The 17,595-nt window shown below is 39.4% G+C and overlaps 1 protein-coding gene across 2 annotated transcripts in view; it reads left to right on the forward strand.

Moving 5' to 3' along the window:
• STAC (SH3 and cysteine rich domain) overlaps positions 1-17,595 on the forward strand; it is a 161,555-nt gene that overhangs the window by 128,919 nt on the left and 15,041 nt on the right. For both annotated transcript variants that reach the window (XM_012650672.1, XM_012650737.1), the window contains 2 exons: positions 3,269-3,333; positions 4,641-4,729. In XM_012650672.1, the coding sequence (XP_012506126.1) occupies positions 3,269-3,333; positions 4,641-4,729 (154 nt within the window). The remainder of the gene's footprint in view (positions 1-3,268; positions 3,334-4,640; positions 4,730-17,595) is intronic.

The following is a 17,595-nucleotide window of genomic DNA, read 5'->3' on the forward strand; positions in this document are numbered from 1 at the left end:
ATACAGAGGATTTGATAACACATTTGACAATCCTAATCTAATTGACTAAAAAGGACACTTTATCTAACAAGTGGAGGATTCACATTTTTTGAGAACACATGGAATAATTTAAAACATTGATCACTTAGCAGACTATAAAGCAAGCTTCGTGAATTTCAAATAATTAATATTTTATAGAAAATACCTTTCTGACCACAGGGCAAATAAGATAGAAATCAATAGTCAAAAGATAACTAGGAAAACCAATAATTTGGGAAATTAAAACAGTTTTTAAAAGCTCATGTGTTAAAGGGAATTTATAATGAAGATCGGAATATATTTAAAACTAAGTAATAATGAAAACAACACTTATCAAAACTTGTCAGATAGGTCTATACTTGCAATTAGAGCATTTAGCTTTAAAATGATACTATTAAAAAAAATTCTGAAAAGTAATAATTTAAGAACCACACTTAAGAACTCAGAAAATAGAATAAATCCAAAGAAAGCAAGGAAAGACAATAATAAATACAAGAGCAGAAATTATTAAATTATAAATATAAATCAATAAATCTTGAGTGATTTTTTAAATAAAATTTACAATCTCTAAGAGATTTTTTAAGATAAAAGAGAAAGATGAAACAAAAAATAATACAAAAAAGGGGAACATAAACAGAGATTGAAAAGAAAATAAAAGAATTTAATAACCAACTTAATGCCAATAAATTTTTAAACTTTTAAAAATGGACAGATATCAAGAAAGATATCAATGTCTAAAGCCTGACTCAAGAAAAAATAGAAATAGAAAACTTGAATGTGCTTGGAACCCTTATAGAATCTGAATCAATATTTTAAATTTTGCCCAATGAAAATACCAGTCCTGAACAACTTTATAAGTAAATTCTACCAAACATTTAAGGAATAGAAAATTTCCAGATTACATAAGCTCTTTCAGAGAAACAACAACTAGCAAGGAGGAAGGGCAGCAGCATTCTCTAACTTGGTTTATGAGGCTAGTATAATACCAACTTCAAAACCAAACAAGGACAATGTGAGAGAGGAAAATCACTGGCCAGTTTCTCTTTTGAATATATTAATAGATGCAGAAGCCTGAAATGAAATCTTAGTAAACTGAATCCACAATGTATTTTAAAACATATTGCATAATTACCAAATTGAACTTACTCCAGTGACACAAATTTGGGTCAATGTCAGATAATCCAGTAATGTAACTTGCTGCATTGCAGGTCAAAAAAGACAAATCAAGTAATCATCTCACTAAACAATAATGGTAGACATAGGCCCTGCAGGTCTGCAAAGTAAAAAAAGACAGATAACATATGAGAAAGGAAAAGAAGAAACTTCTTTGGGGATGTGGTAAAAACTATAGATTCATTTTGCTTCTGTAACATTAGAAAATATGCCTGCGTGATGGACATACTCTTTGAATACTTGTCATGGTGATATAAACAACCAAATTATTTTTAATAAAAGAATTTAAAGCACTAAAAATAAAAGGTATATTATATATTTTTAGTAAAATAATTACCTTTCTTTTCGCATCTTCTCTTAAATCAAAGTCTTAGCAATGGCCAGAAGGAATAGGTTTTAAAATCATTTTTGCAACCTTCCATTTCTACTTGCAACCATATATCTGAAAACACATTTGGGGTCACTTCAAATAATTTTCAGCATAGTTCACAAAAATGGTGCCATTTTGAACTAGATGTCCAAATGATAGATATTCAATAAAAAGCTAAAATAATGTGAAATTATTAATACAAAATTGTAAAATCTGTCCAAACTGAATGTTGCATATGCACTTTATATATCTCCCATTTTTTATCCCAGATCAAGAATTTTCTAGGAAGATTCTTTTTGCATGTTTCCATGCACATATTCAATATTCTTTTAAAGTATCCAGTTTTATACTTACAAAATCAAGTGTTTACATCAGGGTTTCAAATAATCACACAATAGCAGAAAAAGATTTTGCTAATCTCTACTCTTTTACACTGGTAAACATCAAATTGAGTGGCCAAATATTGAGGCAGACAAGACCCATAGAATCGGGCCTTTGTTTTCCAGTTACTACAGCCTAGAACTCCACCGACGACTGCATATTGGCTTCCTACAGATAATGATATTGCATCCATAAACTGCAGAACTACAAACTGAGAATGGATATTTTAATAAGCATCAGTACATTTATAACGGCTCTTGTTTTGAAGCATGTTTTCTACATCTACAGTTGTCGAGTCTATTTTAAGAACAGTGGAGAGTGTCACTGCACTAATGAAGTAGGTTATAGAGCTTTCTGTGGTGTTTCCCTCCCTCTGCTGATATTTCCTTGATAATCTGAAGGGAAATCAAAGGGAAGAATAAAGCAGCAATGTGTTATTTTAAAATGTCAAGTCATCTAAATGGTAGATTAATTTAGACACCACAGCTTTGAACCATTTGCCACATTTTTGTCTAAGGAAGATACATGTGATAAGAATGGTAAGGCTATGATGTTAGTCGCTGGGGTAGGTTAAGCAGATCAAACTAGCTAAGGTAGAGGCTCCAGTGTCCATCAGGGACCTCCCACAGCCGTGTATGAGGACAGTTAAAACTCCTGCCCATTCTGAGAAGGCTTGTTCTGTATCAAAGGCCACAGATTAGCTGCTTACATACAAAAGAAAGAGAATTATATATGCCAAGAATACACTGAAAGAAAAATCAAATAATAGCCCCAATGCATTGATAATAGAAATCAAGGAAATATTTTGAAGTTTAAGACTAAAGCTTTAATCTGCAAAATAGAATCTAGGTATCATCAAGAAACCAGAATCAAGATATCGAATATATAATAGATGAAAGAATCTGATATTTAGAAAAGGCAGTTCAAATACAACTAAATTGGACTATACCTCACCCACCATCCCTTTAGTTTGATGCATTCAACAAAGATGAATGACATGGTTTTCTGCTCCCGAGAAGAACACTGCCAAATGAGACCAAATTTTGAACACAAAATTGCCAAGTAATGCAAGGGGATACGTGCTAGCCAGGCGTGCGCGAAGGCTGTGGGAGTGCAGGGAAGGTGGTGCGGAACGCTGTGTGGGGAGGCAGGGGAAGGGCCACGTAGAAGAGGACCTGAAAGCCTGGTCACTAAGGATGAGGAAAAGCTAATGAGTAGTTAGGTAGAAGTTACAGAACGTGGAATAAATAAAGCCATCTTTCAGGCACATGTCCCAAAAATGGTGACTGGATTCATAAAGCACCTGCTTTCTCTTGTCTCTTTCAGTGTTTACGTATCCAGAAAATGGCACTGACGATTTCAGAGACCAAGCAAAGAACATAAACCACCAGGTATTTATGGATGTCAGAGAAGACAACTCAGGAGTCCTTCGATCAAACTGCAGGTCACCACCCAAGTGGGCCATGAAATCAGTTTAGTGGGTCCCAGACCAGCACTTTTAGAAAATAGAATAGAATAATGTAGCATAACATTCCACAACATAGATATCATGGAATAAACAGAAATATCACAGTGCATAAAAGGTAAAAAGGGTACGTATTGTATTATGCACCTTTTGTTTCTGTTACAAATAATATGCAAGTAGATAGGTACTATATAATGTGTAAATCAGAGAATTATATAATATATTATGACCATATTTTATAGTAAATATATATTATATTTTATATGTTCATTTATATATATAATTAGAATAGAATAGAATAAAATAAAATGGTATAACCTATTTGAGCATTGAATAGTAGAGTGAATCATAGGTTAAAAGGATACATACAGTTGTGTGCAACTTTTAAGTTTTCTATACATATGTATCATATATTTATTGTATTATTACATATTTATATGTATTATGCAATTATACATTACATGATACATAATTTTAACTTATTTATTATAAAGTATAAATGTTTTATTTATTTGGTTAGTAATAATAGCTAATATTTATATTACATTCACGAAAGTCTTTTATAGTCTGTAAACTGGGGACAACAATAGAATCTATCCGACAAGGTTGTTGTGAAATTCAGGATGCTAATGTATGTAATATAATGCCGGGTACATAGTAAACTGTCAAAAATGGTAGCTTTTATTATCACTATTGTAAGATTTCATAGCCAGTAGATATAACTAAATCAGTCTGATGCAAAGTCTATGCTTTTTCCTTAACATAAATGAATTATTAATAATTGCCAGATGAATACACCTGGTACACTTTGATATGCTAGATACCAACTTTTAGGCTAATTGATAAAATGTTAATTTTAGGAAGTGAGAGTTGTTTACAGCTATTTACGTGTCCCTATTTCTTTAGAGAGAATATTCCCATTCCTGGGGCCAAACCTGTATTAAATTTCATGAACAATAACATCAAAGAAAATATATTTGAAGAAACCTTACAGTATTTCTGACAAAGAGCTCCAAATAATTATTTCCAAATGGTTTGTAGTAAAATCAAACTAAGTTGAGAAATTAAAAATAAACCTAAGTTTGAAAGGAAATCTTTAATAAGAGACATTTTAACACTTAAGATGCATACACTGAAATTATGTTGCAGTAACGCCTCCATTTCCTATTTTCTTTCTTTTCTCAAATTCTTCCTCCTTCCTTTTCTCATTTTTTTTTTTAATTTTCTTTTTAGGGACCTCTTTCCAAAGACCCATTACAGATGAACACCTACGTTGCCTTGTACAAATTTGTACCACAGGAGAATGAAGATTTGGAAATGAGGTAAAAACATTAAAAAAAAAAAAAGAATGAAAAAAATTCAAAGTCAATATTTTTCCATGTGAAAAAAATTCCATTTGTGCCCTTCCTAATGCTTTAGAGCAATGATTCTCAAAGTTTAGCATACATCCTTTGACCTGCAGGGCTGGTTGACACACAGATTGCTGGGCCCCATCCCCAGCGCTTCTAATTCAGCAGATCTGGGGCAGGGCCTGAGAATCTGCAGTTCTGATGAGTTCGCAGGTAGTGCTTTGGGCAGCACTACTTTAGTAGTAATTCATGGTCAACAGAGCTGCCAGTGGGAGTTTTCATGAAGGTTGAGCATCAAATGCACTTGGGGTCCAATAGGGAATCAAAGAATGTATTTAACCCTCAAGTTAACATTGATGGAAGAATCAAACTAAAACTATTGAGGTCAACTTGGAACCCTCCACTTCAGAGTAATCGAAAACACTGGGAGCATAAGGGGAATTTTGTGACAAAATCCAAACCTTTCTCTTGACCACAGCTTGAGGTTCTTCAGGTTTCATGGGTGGTTAAGCTGGAGTCAAGCCTGGGTTCACATCCTACTTGTTGTGTGACCTTTAGCAGTTTATAAACATCTCTTTACTCTGATTTCCTTATTCATAAAAGAGTAATAATGAAAAAAAAAAAGAGTAATAATGACCTCTTCCCCTTGAGGTATTTGTGAAACTGAAATGAAAAATGCACATAAAGCACATAGGTCATCATAAACAGTAATGGGTAGTTATTATAATTTTTGTAATGGGATGTTCACTGGCCTATCTCAAGGAAAAGACTTTTTTTTTTTCATTTCAGCATATTATGGGGGTACAGATGTTTAGGTTATGTATGTTAGGGGGCCTTGCGCCCCCTCCCCCCCTAAGTCCGAGTTTCAAATATGTCCATTCTTCGGGTGGTGCGCATTGCACTCTTTGTGTATGCAAATACCCGTCCCCTCCTCCCTCCTCCCCCCTCCCCCCTGCCCCTCCCCCCATCCTCTCCCCCTGCCCAACATCCAATACATGTTATTCTTATGTGTGCACTTATGTGTTGATCAGTTAATACCAATTTGATGGTGAGTACATGTGGTGCTTGTCTTTCCATTCTTCTACTTTCCTCCATTCATGACCCCAAAATGTGACTAATCTCAGGAAAAGGCTCCATATTTTCCCAACCTAGAGCAGGAGAGAAGAGGCTGCTTTTCCAGTCAAATAGACCTTTGGAGATTTGTTCTTTCCTCTTCTGAAAAGAAAGATGAGAGAAATTAGCACTGAAAACTGTTTAATTGCCAGAGCATTGGGAAATAGCCTCCATTTGGAGGAAGGCCTTGCCTCTCCACCTGGGATCTATTAAATATTTGGGCTTTTCCACATATTCAGGCTTGTGTCGTTCCCCAGGCATGATTCCCGCCTCAGGGAAATCAGCGTTCTCCTCTTCCACTTCCCTCAAACCCCCTAGAAAAGGACAGCATCATCGAAGGGCTCCAGTTTGATCCTGTTTCCTGGGTTCCATATGCCATCGGGATCAACCCCAGCAGCTCTGCCACCCCTCAGACTGGGTCTGGTATCCAGTGAGACATCATAGCAGATTTATTTAACCTGCTGGAGTCTGGAAATTCTCCCTGGCTCACAACCCAAGGTCAGCTTGTTTCGGTATTAGTTTGAGATCTGCTGCCTTGGGTCTGATTCTTGGGTCTTTCCAGGGCAGAGTTCAGGGCCTGATTCTGGTTCCTTAGTTTTGTTCAGACAGTTTAGCTCTTGTGCATCTGAGATTTCTCCATCGTTGAGTAAAATTGTCACACTGAACTCACCAGCTGGAGCCATGACCATTTCCTGAACAGTTCTGGCATCTTCAGTGCGCGAGGAGGAGATGGTATTTACCAAGCAAAGCCCTATTCTGTTAGAGATACGACAGCCCATGAGTCAGAGCAGAGCCTGCCTAGGATTCATTGCTAGGATGGTGCCATGCCTTCAGCTGACGGTCCACAATCAATTAACTACCTGCTGATGGAGACAAGGATGACATATATTTACTTTGCAATAAGTACAGTATATTGGGTCCTTTTCGAGAGTGTCATTTGGGTATCTAAAATTTAAGATTTAACAACTTCCCATTGTACAGGGCCTACGTTTTATAGCAGAAGATTATTCTGAAGTCAGCAAATTTAAAAAAGAAAAAAGCAATTGCAGGGAAATACAGAATGTTACTGGGATACCAAAGAATGATGTTTAACTGCCTGGCGGTGGTCGTAACTGTGTGCTTATTTTAGTTGGTTGCAGGCCATTAAAAGTCATGTTGTCTGGTCACATTTACACGTCTGCTTTGAGGCAAATAGGACTATTCATTCCCAGGAGTGAAATGTCTGTATTACATAGACTAGAAGATTGGAGTGATAAATCGCTCTTTTTTTTCCCCCGGAGATTGTAGGTTCCCATTTTAAAAGCCGTGCACATGATTTAGAATGTGTAAAACAATGCTTTGGGGATTTGGTATAGTTTCTTGAATGAACTGGGGCTTTGTGAATTATCTTTTTCTCCTCGAACCATAAGGTAGAAAAACTTCCTTTTAATTAAATACCATTTTTAACCACCGCATTCTGATTGAGGGGAGCATGCTGGGTATGGTCCTCAGGAAAGAAAACAAAGGAAATGAGAGTACAGGAAATGTTAGGAGTGTGACCTTGAGGGCAAAGAAGGCCCAACAAGCAAAGCCAGCCATCATAAATCAGAGCAGATGAAGCATGGCTTCAGCAAGCATTCGCTGTGTATCTGCTCAATAATAAGGAAAGCTTTTCCTGCCAAAGGCCAATGATCCAAGACCTCTCGCCGGACCTCCAGATTCGCCTGCCTACCTGCTGCGCCCAGCAGTGGATGGAGCACAGCAGCTCCCCCCTCCCTCCCACAAACCTGCTGCTTAGAGTGAATGATGTCACCCTCTGCCCAGGCGCCAAGCCAGCCAGGGAGGGCTTCTACCTCCTGGCCAAATGCATTTGATGTTCAATTCCTACTCATTCTCTTTGAGTAGGAATTTGCCTAGAATCTACCGTATCCATCCCCACCTTCATCTCACACCTGGATTGTTGTAGAAGAAGATCCCACCTGCTCTCTCTGTTCCAGTCTTGCCCCTGCTTCCTATCCAGTATGAGTGGAGAGTACGCTAAGGTAACTCTGCAGTGTTCTGGGTTTCATCTGAACTTTGGAATCAGACAGAATGGATTCACTTCCCTGCTCCTCTACTTTCTAACAATAGGGTCTATTGCCTAAATTTCTGTTTTCTCATCTTGAAAACATGGATAATAAGACCTGCCCTTATAGGATGGATGTGATTAGATAACAATATCTCATACACCACAGGAACTTAATAATGTTAGTTCCAATCATTTATTTTTTCATACTCCAAAAGTAAATAGTAGATGCTTCCTTTTCAGAATTAGGAAATGAGGGGGAGAGAAAAGAGAGAGTGAGGCAGCACAGATTCACTGAACGTTTAAGAATAAAAAGTGTGGCCACCCCTTGACCTGGGTCTAAGTCCTAAACAAGCCATTTTCCAGCCTGTGTGGCCCCCATAATTCCTGGAAAAGTTACCCAAGCCATTCAAGCCTCTGTCCTGGCTTATAAAGGAGACAATCATTGTGCCTGACTTAAGTCTGCTCAAAATTCTCCAATGGCTTTCCATTGGGTACAGTCAAGAACATTTGCTGGGGATTCCAGGACCCACACAGTCTCATCCCTGGTGACCTCGCTGACCCATCCACACTGGCCTGCTCTCTGCCCCATCCTCCTGTCCACCAGCACTGCCACATCCAACACATACACATACACATACACTTACACACTCTTTCAGTTAACTATTATTCATCCACTAGATCTCAGCTCAGATTTCATTTCCTTGATGCAGCCTTTCCTGTTACCACCTGTCTGGGTTAGATTTCTCTGTTACATACTTTCATGACACCATATTTCCTTCGTTCAAAACACTTATCTCAACTTGTATTTATGTATTTGTATACTTGCTTGGTTAATCTCTCTCTCTCTCCTGTAAACTCCATGAGAACAACTCTGTAATTATTAACCTTTATATGTCTAGAGCATGGGTCGGTCCTTGAAACATAGTGGATAATAAATATCTGATGAATGAATGAGTATTGTGGAGATGAAATGAACTAATGCTGTGCCTGGCATGTACAATTAGTGGGCAAATCAAGTCCACGATAAAATAATGAAAACTAGTTGGGCACAGGAGCTCACACCTATAATCCTAGAACCTTGGGAGGTCAAGTTGGGAGGATTGCTTGAGATAAGGAGTTTGAGACCAGCCTGAGCAATAGTGAGACCCCATCTCTATAAAAAATAGAAAAATTAGCCAAGTGTGGTGGCATGCCTATAGTCCCAGCTACTCAGGAGGCTGAGGCAGGAGGATCGCTTGAACCCAGGAGTTTGAGGTTGCTGTGAGCTATGATGATGCCACTGCACTCCAGCCTGGGCAACTGAATGAGACCCTGTCTCAAAAAAAAAAAAGCAAAAATTGAAACTATAAATGAGAAAGCGAACCAAGCTGGCGGGCGGGGGCGGGGGCTGTCAGTCAGGGCCTGTTTCCTGGAGGAGATGGGCCTTGAGCCCATGATGAATACTATTTGTCAAGAGAAATTGTAGAAGGGGAGACCAAAAGTAGCTGTGATCCCACTTGCAAATAACAAAGGGGTTAAGGCAACTTGGAGGAACCCCTGCCAGCCTTTACTGAAGCACTCACAGCTGGGGGAAGGAGGAACCTCAGCGAGGCAGAGCTGGTTGCTGCCCCTTATTCTTAGGGCAGTGACTACTCTTCTTGGAAGTGCTAGATCCTATCGTTACTCTCCAAACCCTGCATAAAGGCAGAGACTTCACACAGTCTGCCTTGCTACAGTTTCAGTACAAAATAAACTTCTCCATAAATTCATTTGCTATTGTCCACCCACACCTCTGGAGCTGATGCAGATCATGATGATTCTTTGTCTTTCCACCATCATGGGCAGAGAGTAGGAGAGAGAAGGTGACGGGGCAGGAAAGAGCAATATCTGGGAGTCAGATAGGCCTGGGTCTAGTTTCCAACTCTGACACTATCTGCGTCAACTTGAGCAAACTGTTTAATTTCTTGGAGCCTCAGTTTTCTCCTTTCTAGGGAGACTGAGTATTAAATGAGATAATACAAATAAAATGTGAGATTTCATGTCCAGTACAAAGTGAGGCACACAGTATATTTTAGACATGTTCTCTTCATAATTTGCATCTTTTCACAATATGTTTTGTCTCTTAGTCTTCTAAACAACGCTACCCTAAGGATATATTATAGACAAAACACAGTTAAAGGCTCTCTCTGGCCTTTGGGAACACCTAATGAGACTTTGTCTGATTGACCCAGCAAAAAGGGGCTGTGATATCCATACTTATCTTTGGAATAGGTTTTGCAGTTGCTGATATGACATGCCATAGGTGTGGAATTTTACCACTGACACCCAAGATGCAATGCCATCATGCATGGGGTCTCCAGACCACTGCCGAAGATTTGAGTTCTGATAACATTAAAAAGCCACCCAGGTTCTACTATAACAGGCTTGTATGGTATAATAGATAATCTTCTGTAACTAAGAGGCTGAGGCAATTTCTGCCAATAACCCTTAGTATCAAGTTTTTTTAAGAGCCCTGGAAATTACACTTTGTGGACTGCCAGCTTAATTCATGAGCAAAGCTCTTTGAAATGTTACTTGAAAAACAAACCGGAGAACCCATTATAGTAGTGAGAACCACATTACAATCAGTACTGGTGTCATTATCATTATATACTGCTCTGTGAATTCACATAGACCATCATCCTTCTGGCCAAGTGGGTGCGTGTGTGTGTGAGATACACTTACTTTTGCACATACACTCCCCACACACTCAGAGTCACAGTCAGATATACACAAATTCACTCACACACAATCACACACTCATACATATACATGCACTTCCATACACTTATGCACACTCACGTACACACTCATTTACACACACACACAAGTGCAAACATATCCAAAGCTTGATAACCCATGCTTAGGCTTTTTTATGAAAGTAAATCCTGCCTCCAACAGTTACAACATAGCCAGTCCCATTATCTCATTGTTTTGGGGCTCAAAAGTCTGCAAAACATAGTCTTGGAGTCATCGCTTATTATTCACACCAAGGCACCTTTTTTAAAGCAATAATAATAACTTGCATGGCTTTGTCAAGTTGATATTTTATGTAAATAATCAGCAGATGTAAATAACTGTAAGTAAACACAAACCCCTAAAACATCACAGGGACTCCAAAATAAAGGATCAAGAGTAAATAAAAGACTTACAGGTTTAAATGCCTATTTAGTGGCCATATAACGCCTATCCCAAAGAATTCATTTTGACGTCCCACATCTAAGTCATTTCCATTTTTATTAGTTCTCCTCAAACAGATTTATATGATAATGGCCATTTTTCATAAGAGTGGGAAAAAGAGAAGGGAAAGAAAAAAGGACTTATAAGCCAATAAAAGAAAAGAGGGAACTGCTTTTTCAATATTATTAAATTCTAAGAGAGACACAAATCAGTTACCACTTCAATGTATGTCAAAACACCTACATTTAAGGGACTTCCAAGAAAAACATTCTTTTGTAGCCCCAAATATAAATTTAGATTCACGAATTGCCACACTGTCGGAAGCAGCGAGTCTCAGATTTTCCATGGGCAAGTCTGAATGAAAGCAGGCAACCATTTTTCTCAGTAGCTAGTATTTATGTGCAAGAACTTCTGGAGATGGGATGGCCTCAATTCATCTCTTTCAGATGTTTTCAAAGCACTATTTGAAATCTAGTTAAAAATGGTTTTAACCCTGTGTGGCTGTTCCAGGATTTGCTTCATCTAGTCTCATCACATGGTGACCAAGCACTTGCTCTCTGCTGGGAGAACTATTCACAGGCCCTGTTCTCAAAGAGCTCAAGCAGTCTTGGGACAGGGGCAGCTCTTAAGCCACTTAAGTAGACCAGAAGTTATAACCAGGGAGAAGGGCTGTGGGTGGGAGGTGGTGCAGGAAGCTGCAACAGTACCTCAGAGGGGCATTGAAACAGCTGAGCCTCCAGAAAGAAGAGGGATCACGGGTAACCGTGAAGCCTGGCACCCTCTTTAGAGCAGTCACTCTCTTTCCTGTGAGAAAAGGTTAGACGAAGAATGGGTTAAACATCCAAAACAAAGAATTATCTTAAGAGGTACCAAATGGGGGGACAAATACAAACCCCATTACAAAAAGAGGTAGTGAAAATTCATTGCAGGAGCAGGAGCATATTTAGATAACTACATTGATTCCAATCTTGATGCTGGAAAGACTGTTTTAAAATTTGGTGATGCTTGGTGAATGGACACCTGGCTGTTACATTCACATCCCAGCGAGACAATTTATGGGTCTTTATGTTTTTGGAGGTAAGGTGGAAGAGCCAAGCCCAGGAACGCACAGGTAGAAATTAGAGGCTCAGGGATGGAATGCATGGAAGTGGGTCCACTAGTCTTTCTTCTACCCCACACTTTCCATCCTATGTTAATTGTAGTAGTGCTCCTCTCTGATAAAGTTGACAATTCTATTTTAATCAGCAAATGCAGGCAATGTACTAATTTATCCCATATTGGCCACTCATACCACTTCTTGCAAGTCTATTGGAATTGTTAAGTCTGGTTGGTAAAACCAGGAAGCTTGTGATCTGTAGAGTGTGTTCATGAGTGTATTCCTGTTAAAGGATAATTTTTTTAATTAAGATAAAATCATAACTGTCATACAAATGGAAAATGAACACGTTAAAAGTTTTACTTGACTTAATGAGAGAACCAGTAAGATGTCACACCTGGATGCATCACACATATGTAGGCGATAAGGAATGCTGACTCGAATTTACAAGTAGAGGTAAAACCAGTCAGTATTCACAGGGTAAGGGGTAACAGCTAATTACATTCCACCAAGCACAATTCCCTTGCCTCCCTATGGGCAAGAATCATTTGCATAATCAGTTTTCTACAACTTGCATGAGGTGTAAACTAGGTGAAAGGCTTTGAAAGGGGTGAAGTAACCTGAAAGGGTGCAGCAGACAGGATACCCAGATCGGTCACTTTTTTTCCCATTTCAAAGCTTTCGTAATTTTTCCTAGCATCTCCTGAGTTCTTTTAGCAAATCTATGAGGTTACCCAAGCAAATAACATTTCACAGAGGAGAAAACTCTGGTTAGAATGGTTAAGCCACTTCTTACAAGCCATAGATAAATAATACTACTCAAATAGAGATTCCTGGGCTCCACCTAGACCTAGAGAGTCCAATCCCACTTGCAAATCTGTATGGTTAAATGTTCTCCTAGATTCTGATTACCTGCAAGAGTTGAAAATAACTGTGACTTATGCAAAGATAAGCAGTGGACCAGTGGCTGACCCAAAACCAGAATGCAGGTTTCCTGATTCCCTGTCAGTGCTCCGTGCATGGGTCTGCACTGGCTTTCTGGTCTGCAATTTACATTTTGATGTCCTTCACCCTGCAAGGCTTTATAAACTCTCAACAAAATAAGAAAAGAAGAGCCTTTGTGACAGAGTAAGACAGAATAAGACTCCCTTGGTGTCTTCTTTCCATTCCCTAAGCACATTACTGCTTGGCAAATGCATCAACTTAATTAAAACTAAATGTAATTCTAATGCACCAATTGGATTTGAAAATAATCTTCACAGTCACCAGGACATCAAAATGCAATTAAAGCTATTTGAGGAAAGTCTCTGATGCATATTATGTTCTGATGCTGCACTATGTCAAGAAACCCAGATCTTCCCAAATGTCACTAATGTGTTTAGCAGCCTCCCTCTCACTCAAATGCCCCTCTCAACTAGGTTCTGGAGAGCGTGATCCATGACAGTTGAGGAGCATTTACCAAATTCCTTCCAAATGGCCCTTTAGCTGAATGCTTTTTCTCTGAGCTGGTCTATGGACTTGGGAAAGTGCAGACAGTCTTATAGGTAGCAGGATGAAGACAAAATCAAACTGCAAAGTTCAGGAGTGTCGTATTACCTACACATGTGCCCAGACTGGAAAAGATTCTGTACCAACATAATGCAAATTGAGAAATGAGTCTGGTGAAAAATTAAGCAGTAGATCTAAAATTAATGGAGCCATTAGGCTGGCTCCTTTTTCTTCCCCCCAGCCTGATTTTTCAAGGACACCTGTTTTGGCTGAGTTACAGTGGTTGCTGTAAACGTGACTTGGGGTTCTCTTTGCCTAATGAATGAGAAAGGGTAAGAAATATTAAAGAGACCTCAAATACCTCCATAGTAAAACGGGCAGTTCTGATGACAAAGCCTGGGTAGTACAGAGGCAGCTTAAAGTAGTGGAGTTAATCATAGATTCAACCCCTGCCTGTCAGTGGTGAAATCCCTCTGAACTTGCTTACTTGTATGAATATGCAACTGGTCATGCCCACCTCACTCAGTGAATACTGCTGTCACCCTCCAGGCTCGATCCTACCAACATCTCCCTTGCAATCAGCCACCTGAGCACTAGGATACTAGGTCCAGCCCCCGGGCCCTGATACCCCTTTGTGGTCAAAGTGGAGTGGAGGGCTGAGGGGAATGGGGGGTGGTGTGAAGAGAGAGAGAAGCTTTTCCAAAGCTCTGAAACACACCAAAGGTCAGCATCTAAAGCCACTGAAGTCAAAGATGATTTCATTAACCAACTATTCCTGCCAAAAACTTCATGGGACATTCACTTAAAAGGCAGTGATCACTAGATCTTCTAATTTCCAAGTGAAAAGTTACAGGTTTAGGAGGAAATTAGCATTTTTAAGCCTTATTGTAGAGCAACTGCAATGCTAAAGGCTTCCGCACATGCTTTCTCATGTAATCCACACAGCAACTTTGCAAAGTAAATATAGTTCACAATAATTTATTATGCATAATGTATAAGTATATGGATATAATAGAGGTAGCCGAGACTCAAAGAGGCATGTGTTTGAGATTTTCATTTGGGATCAATTCCATACTTGTTTGTGCGCCCTTCCCTCCACCCCCATCCCCACCCCCAGCAGCATCTACTGTTCATTCAGAGATAAGGCTTACTGTAAATTACCAACTTACTGTATTTCTCCTCATTACTGACATCTGGAGGGCAGTAATTATGTCTTAACAGTAATAGCCACTGTCTATTGTGTCTATTGTAGGCGTATCTAAATGTGCTTTGTAAGTATTACCTCATTTAGTCCTCAAAAACTATTGATGAGGTAAGTGCTATTATACTCACCGTACAGGTAAGAAAATAGAGGCTTAAAGAAATCTTTCCATCTTATATTACCCAATAACTAAAAGTTAGTAAGCAGTCATAATATACTGGAATGTCATATAATATTCATAGGCTAAATGGGCAGAGATGGAGGAGTAAGGAAAAGCAAATGGTCTTCGAATTCCAAAATATTCAGAAAACAAAGAAGGGCATCCTGCTTTGACCTTGTACTTCTCAAAGGAGGGCCAGTCTGAGGTCTCAGATTGTCTCAGGCAGTGGAGAAGGTGTTTTTTGGAAGCAGTGACCTCATCAGGAGGATGGCAGTGTCTCCCCTCCTAGGAATCTGTGCTTTACCTTGGGAATGGAGAGAGGCTGGGCAGGACAACTCGCATTCCTCCCTCCAAGAGCCCCCAGCCATAGAAGACCAAACCATCCTTGCAACACCTTGCAGAAGAGTTCCATATAGCTGGCTGGGCTTAGCTTGCATCATTCGTGAGCTCTGCGCACACTTTGCCTGTGGAGACCCTGAAGCCAGTTTACCTGGTGGGGGAAGAGATGGGTTCTAATGCCCATGTGAAAAACTGAGAAATGAGGGAGGCAGAGGGACAGCTAAGAGTGAACCCTGGAGCTTAGTGTTGAAAAGGATTCTGATTCCAGGCTCAATGGGAAAGAGAGCTGAGACTGGATTATAGGGAGGTGCCTGGATGGACATGGGGGCAGAGTAAACACTACAAGCCATGGGTTTACTGGACCAGATGTTAGAGAGTTGGTATTTTGTATTCAAGAGCTACCCTAGAGCAAGATCCTCCCTGCAGTGGAAAAGAGGCATTAGCTAGCACTGCCAGATGCTTAGAGTATTTGACTAATCTTAGGAGGAGTCTGTCTACTGGCTCTGTTGGGCTACATCTTTTTATTTCCTGCATAGCCCTTAGCCAACTTGCAATTATATATTTATTAATTATACATACATATTATATGTTCTTCTTTATACAGTTATTAAATGTTTTATTATCTATTTACTTGTTTATTATCTATTGTTCTCACTAAAATATTAGCTCCAATAAGGATTCTATTCACCAAAATAAGCCCAATGCCTAGTAAGATGGCATTTTTTCAGAACCTGCATTTTATAAATATTTGTCAAGTGAGTGGGTAAACAAAAAACAAAGGAAAGAATAAATGGATGACTTTAACTCTCCTCACTCACCAAGCAAATTTCCTGACCCTGGTAGAGCTCTTTTATGGGAAAAGACAGAATCGTCATCGCACCTTCAGGAGTGAGTCTATTATTTCTCATAAAATCACAGCTCGTATTCCAGGGAGTGCCTTATTCTAATGTGCAGTTTAGCAACCCGGGGTGTGCACTCGGGGACTGTCCACTTCTGGGAGAGTAAGCAGTGAGTCTCTAGCTAGACTCTAACCACAGAGATCACATCTAGGCAGTAGCCTCTTTCACCCTTAGGGAAAGGTACCTCCCCCCATCTCCAGCTTTATTCTCTGCTTAAAATTTCTACCAAACCAATGGCAAAATTATTGCATTTGATACTAACTCATCGTTTCTTAGGTTACTGGGTTAAATAAAATCTGCTGGAGCTTAGAAAACTTTACTACATTGACTTTCATCCTTGCTGCTTAATTAAATCCCTTACCTGGGAAAGAGTGATTTTCAGCCATCTCGCTTTCTGTGGCATCAGCATGAAACTGTGACTGTTGAAATACCAAAATGCCAGTTGTGTTTAATGCTTCAGGTGTAACAAGGTTATATTTGGAACTCCCGACGAAGATAGATATTAACTGAGAATTGAAAATGACAGCAAAGGAGATTGAATCCGAATAACAAAATGAGCACACAAATCTACTTTTCCTCCAATTCCTAAACATGTCATAAAATCCCTTTTTTTAAGAACATGTCCATAACAGTACTAGAAAACAAGAAAGCAAGCCATGAGAGAACCAGAAATCTTGGGAATTTCCTGGCAGACTGCAGTAAATGCAATTGAGTTGAGAACACAATGAAGATGACCAGAGACTAAAGAATACCCAGGACAAAACAACTTTAGCTGTCAGAATTCATTCAAAAAGACACTGAACACAGAGCAATTGAACAGCATAAGGGCTCTGTAGTAGATGATTGCATTAATGGCCCCAATTCTTCACCCCTCCCTGTATTCTTGCCCTTTGCCATGAGACTTTGCAGTTGCTCTCACAACAGGGGTGGAGCCTCTTACCCCATCCCTTGATTCTGGACAGGCGTTGAGACTTGCTTTGGCCAATAAGGCAGAAGTGAAAATGTGTTACAGAACCTGCGTTTGACAGGCAACACCTATACTCTAAAGAAAGGGAACCCATGCCTTATGAAAGCTCCCATGTGAGCACAGAAGCCTGAGAAAGAATTGTGTTGAGATAATTGCAGACTTCCAGACCTTCTAGAGGGCAAGGACAAAAGGGAAGGGCAGCTCTATGTAGGAGGAAAATAAACTGACCTTCTCTGTCACCAGGGTTAAGAAAACCCTCCTTGTTTCAGCCCTTGGGGTAGTGGTAGGAGGCACCAGACTGCTTGCCTATTATACTTTCACGTATCCAAAA

This window comes from Propithecus coquereli, unplaced genomic scaffold, assembly GCF_000956105.1.
Source record: "Propithecus coquereli isolate 6110/MARCELLA unplaced genomic scaffold, Pcoq_1.0 Scaffold1, whole genome shotgun sequence".
NCBI classification, from domain to species: Eukaryota; Metazoa; Chordata; class Mammalia; order Primates; family Indriidae; genus Propithecus; species Propithecus coquereli.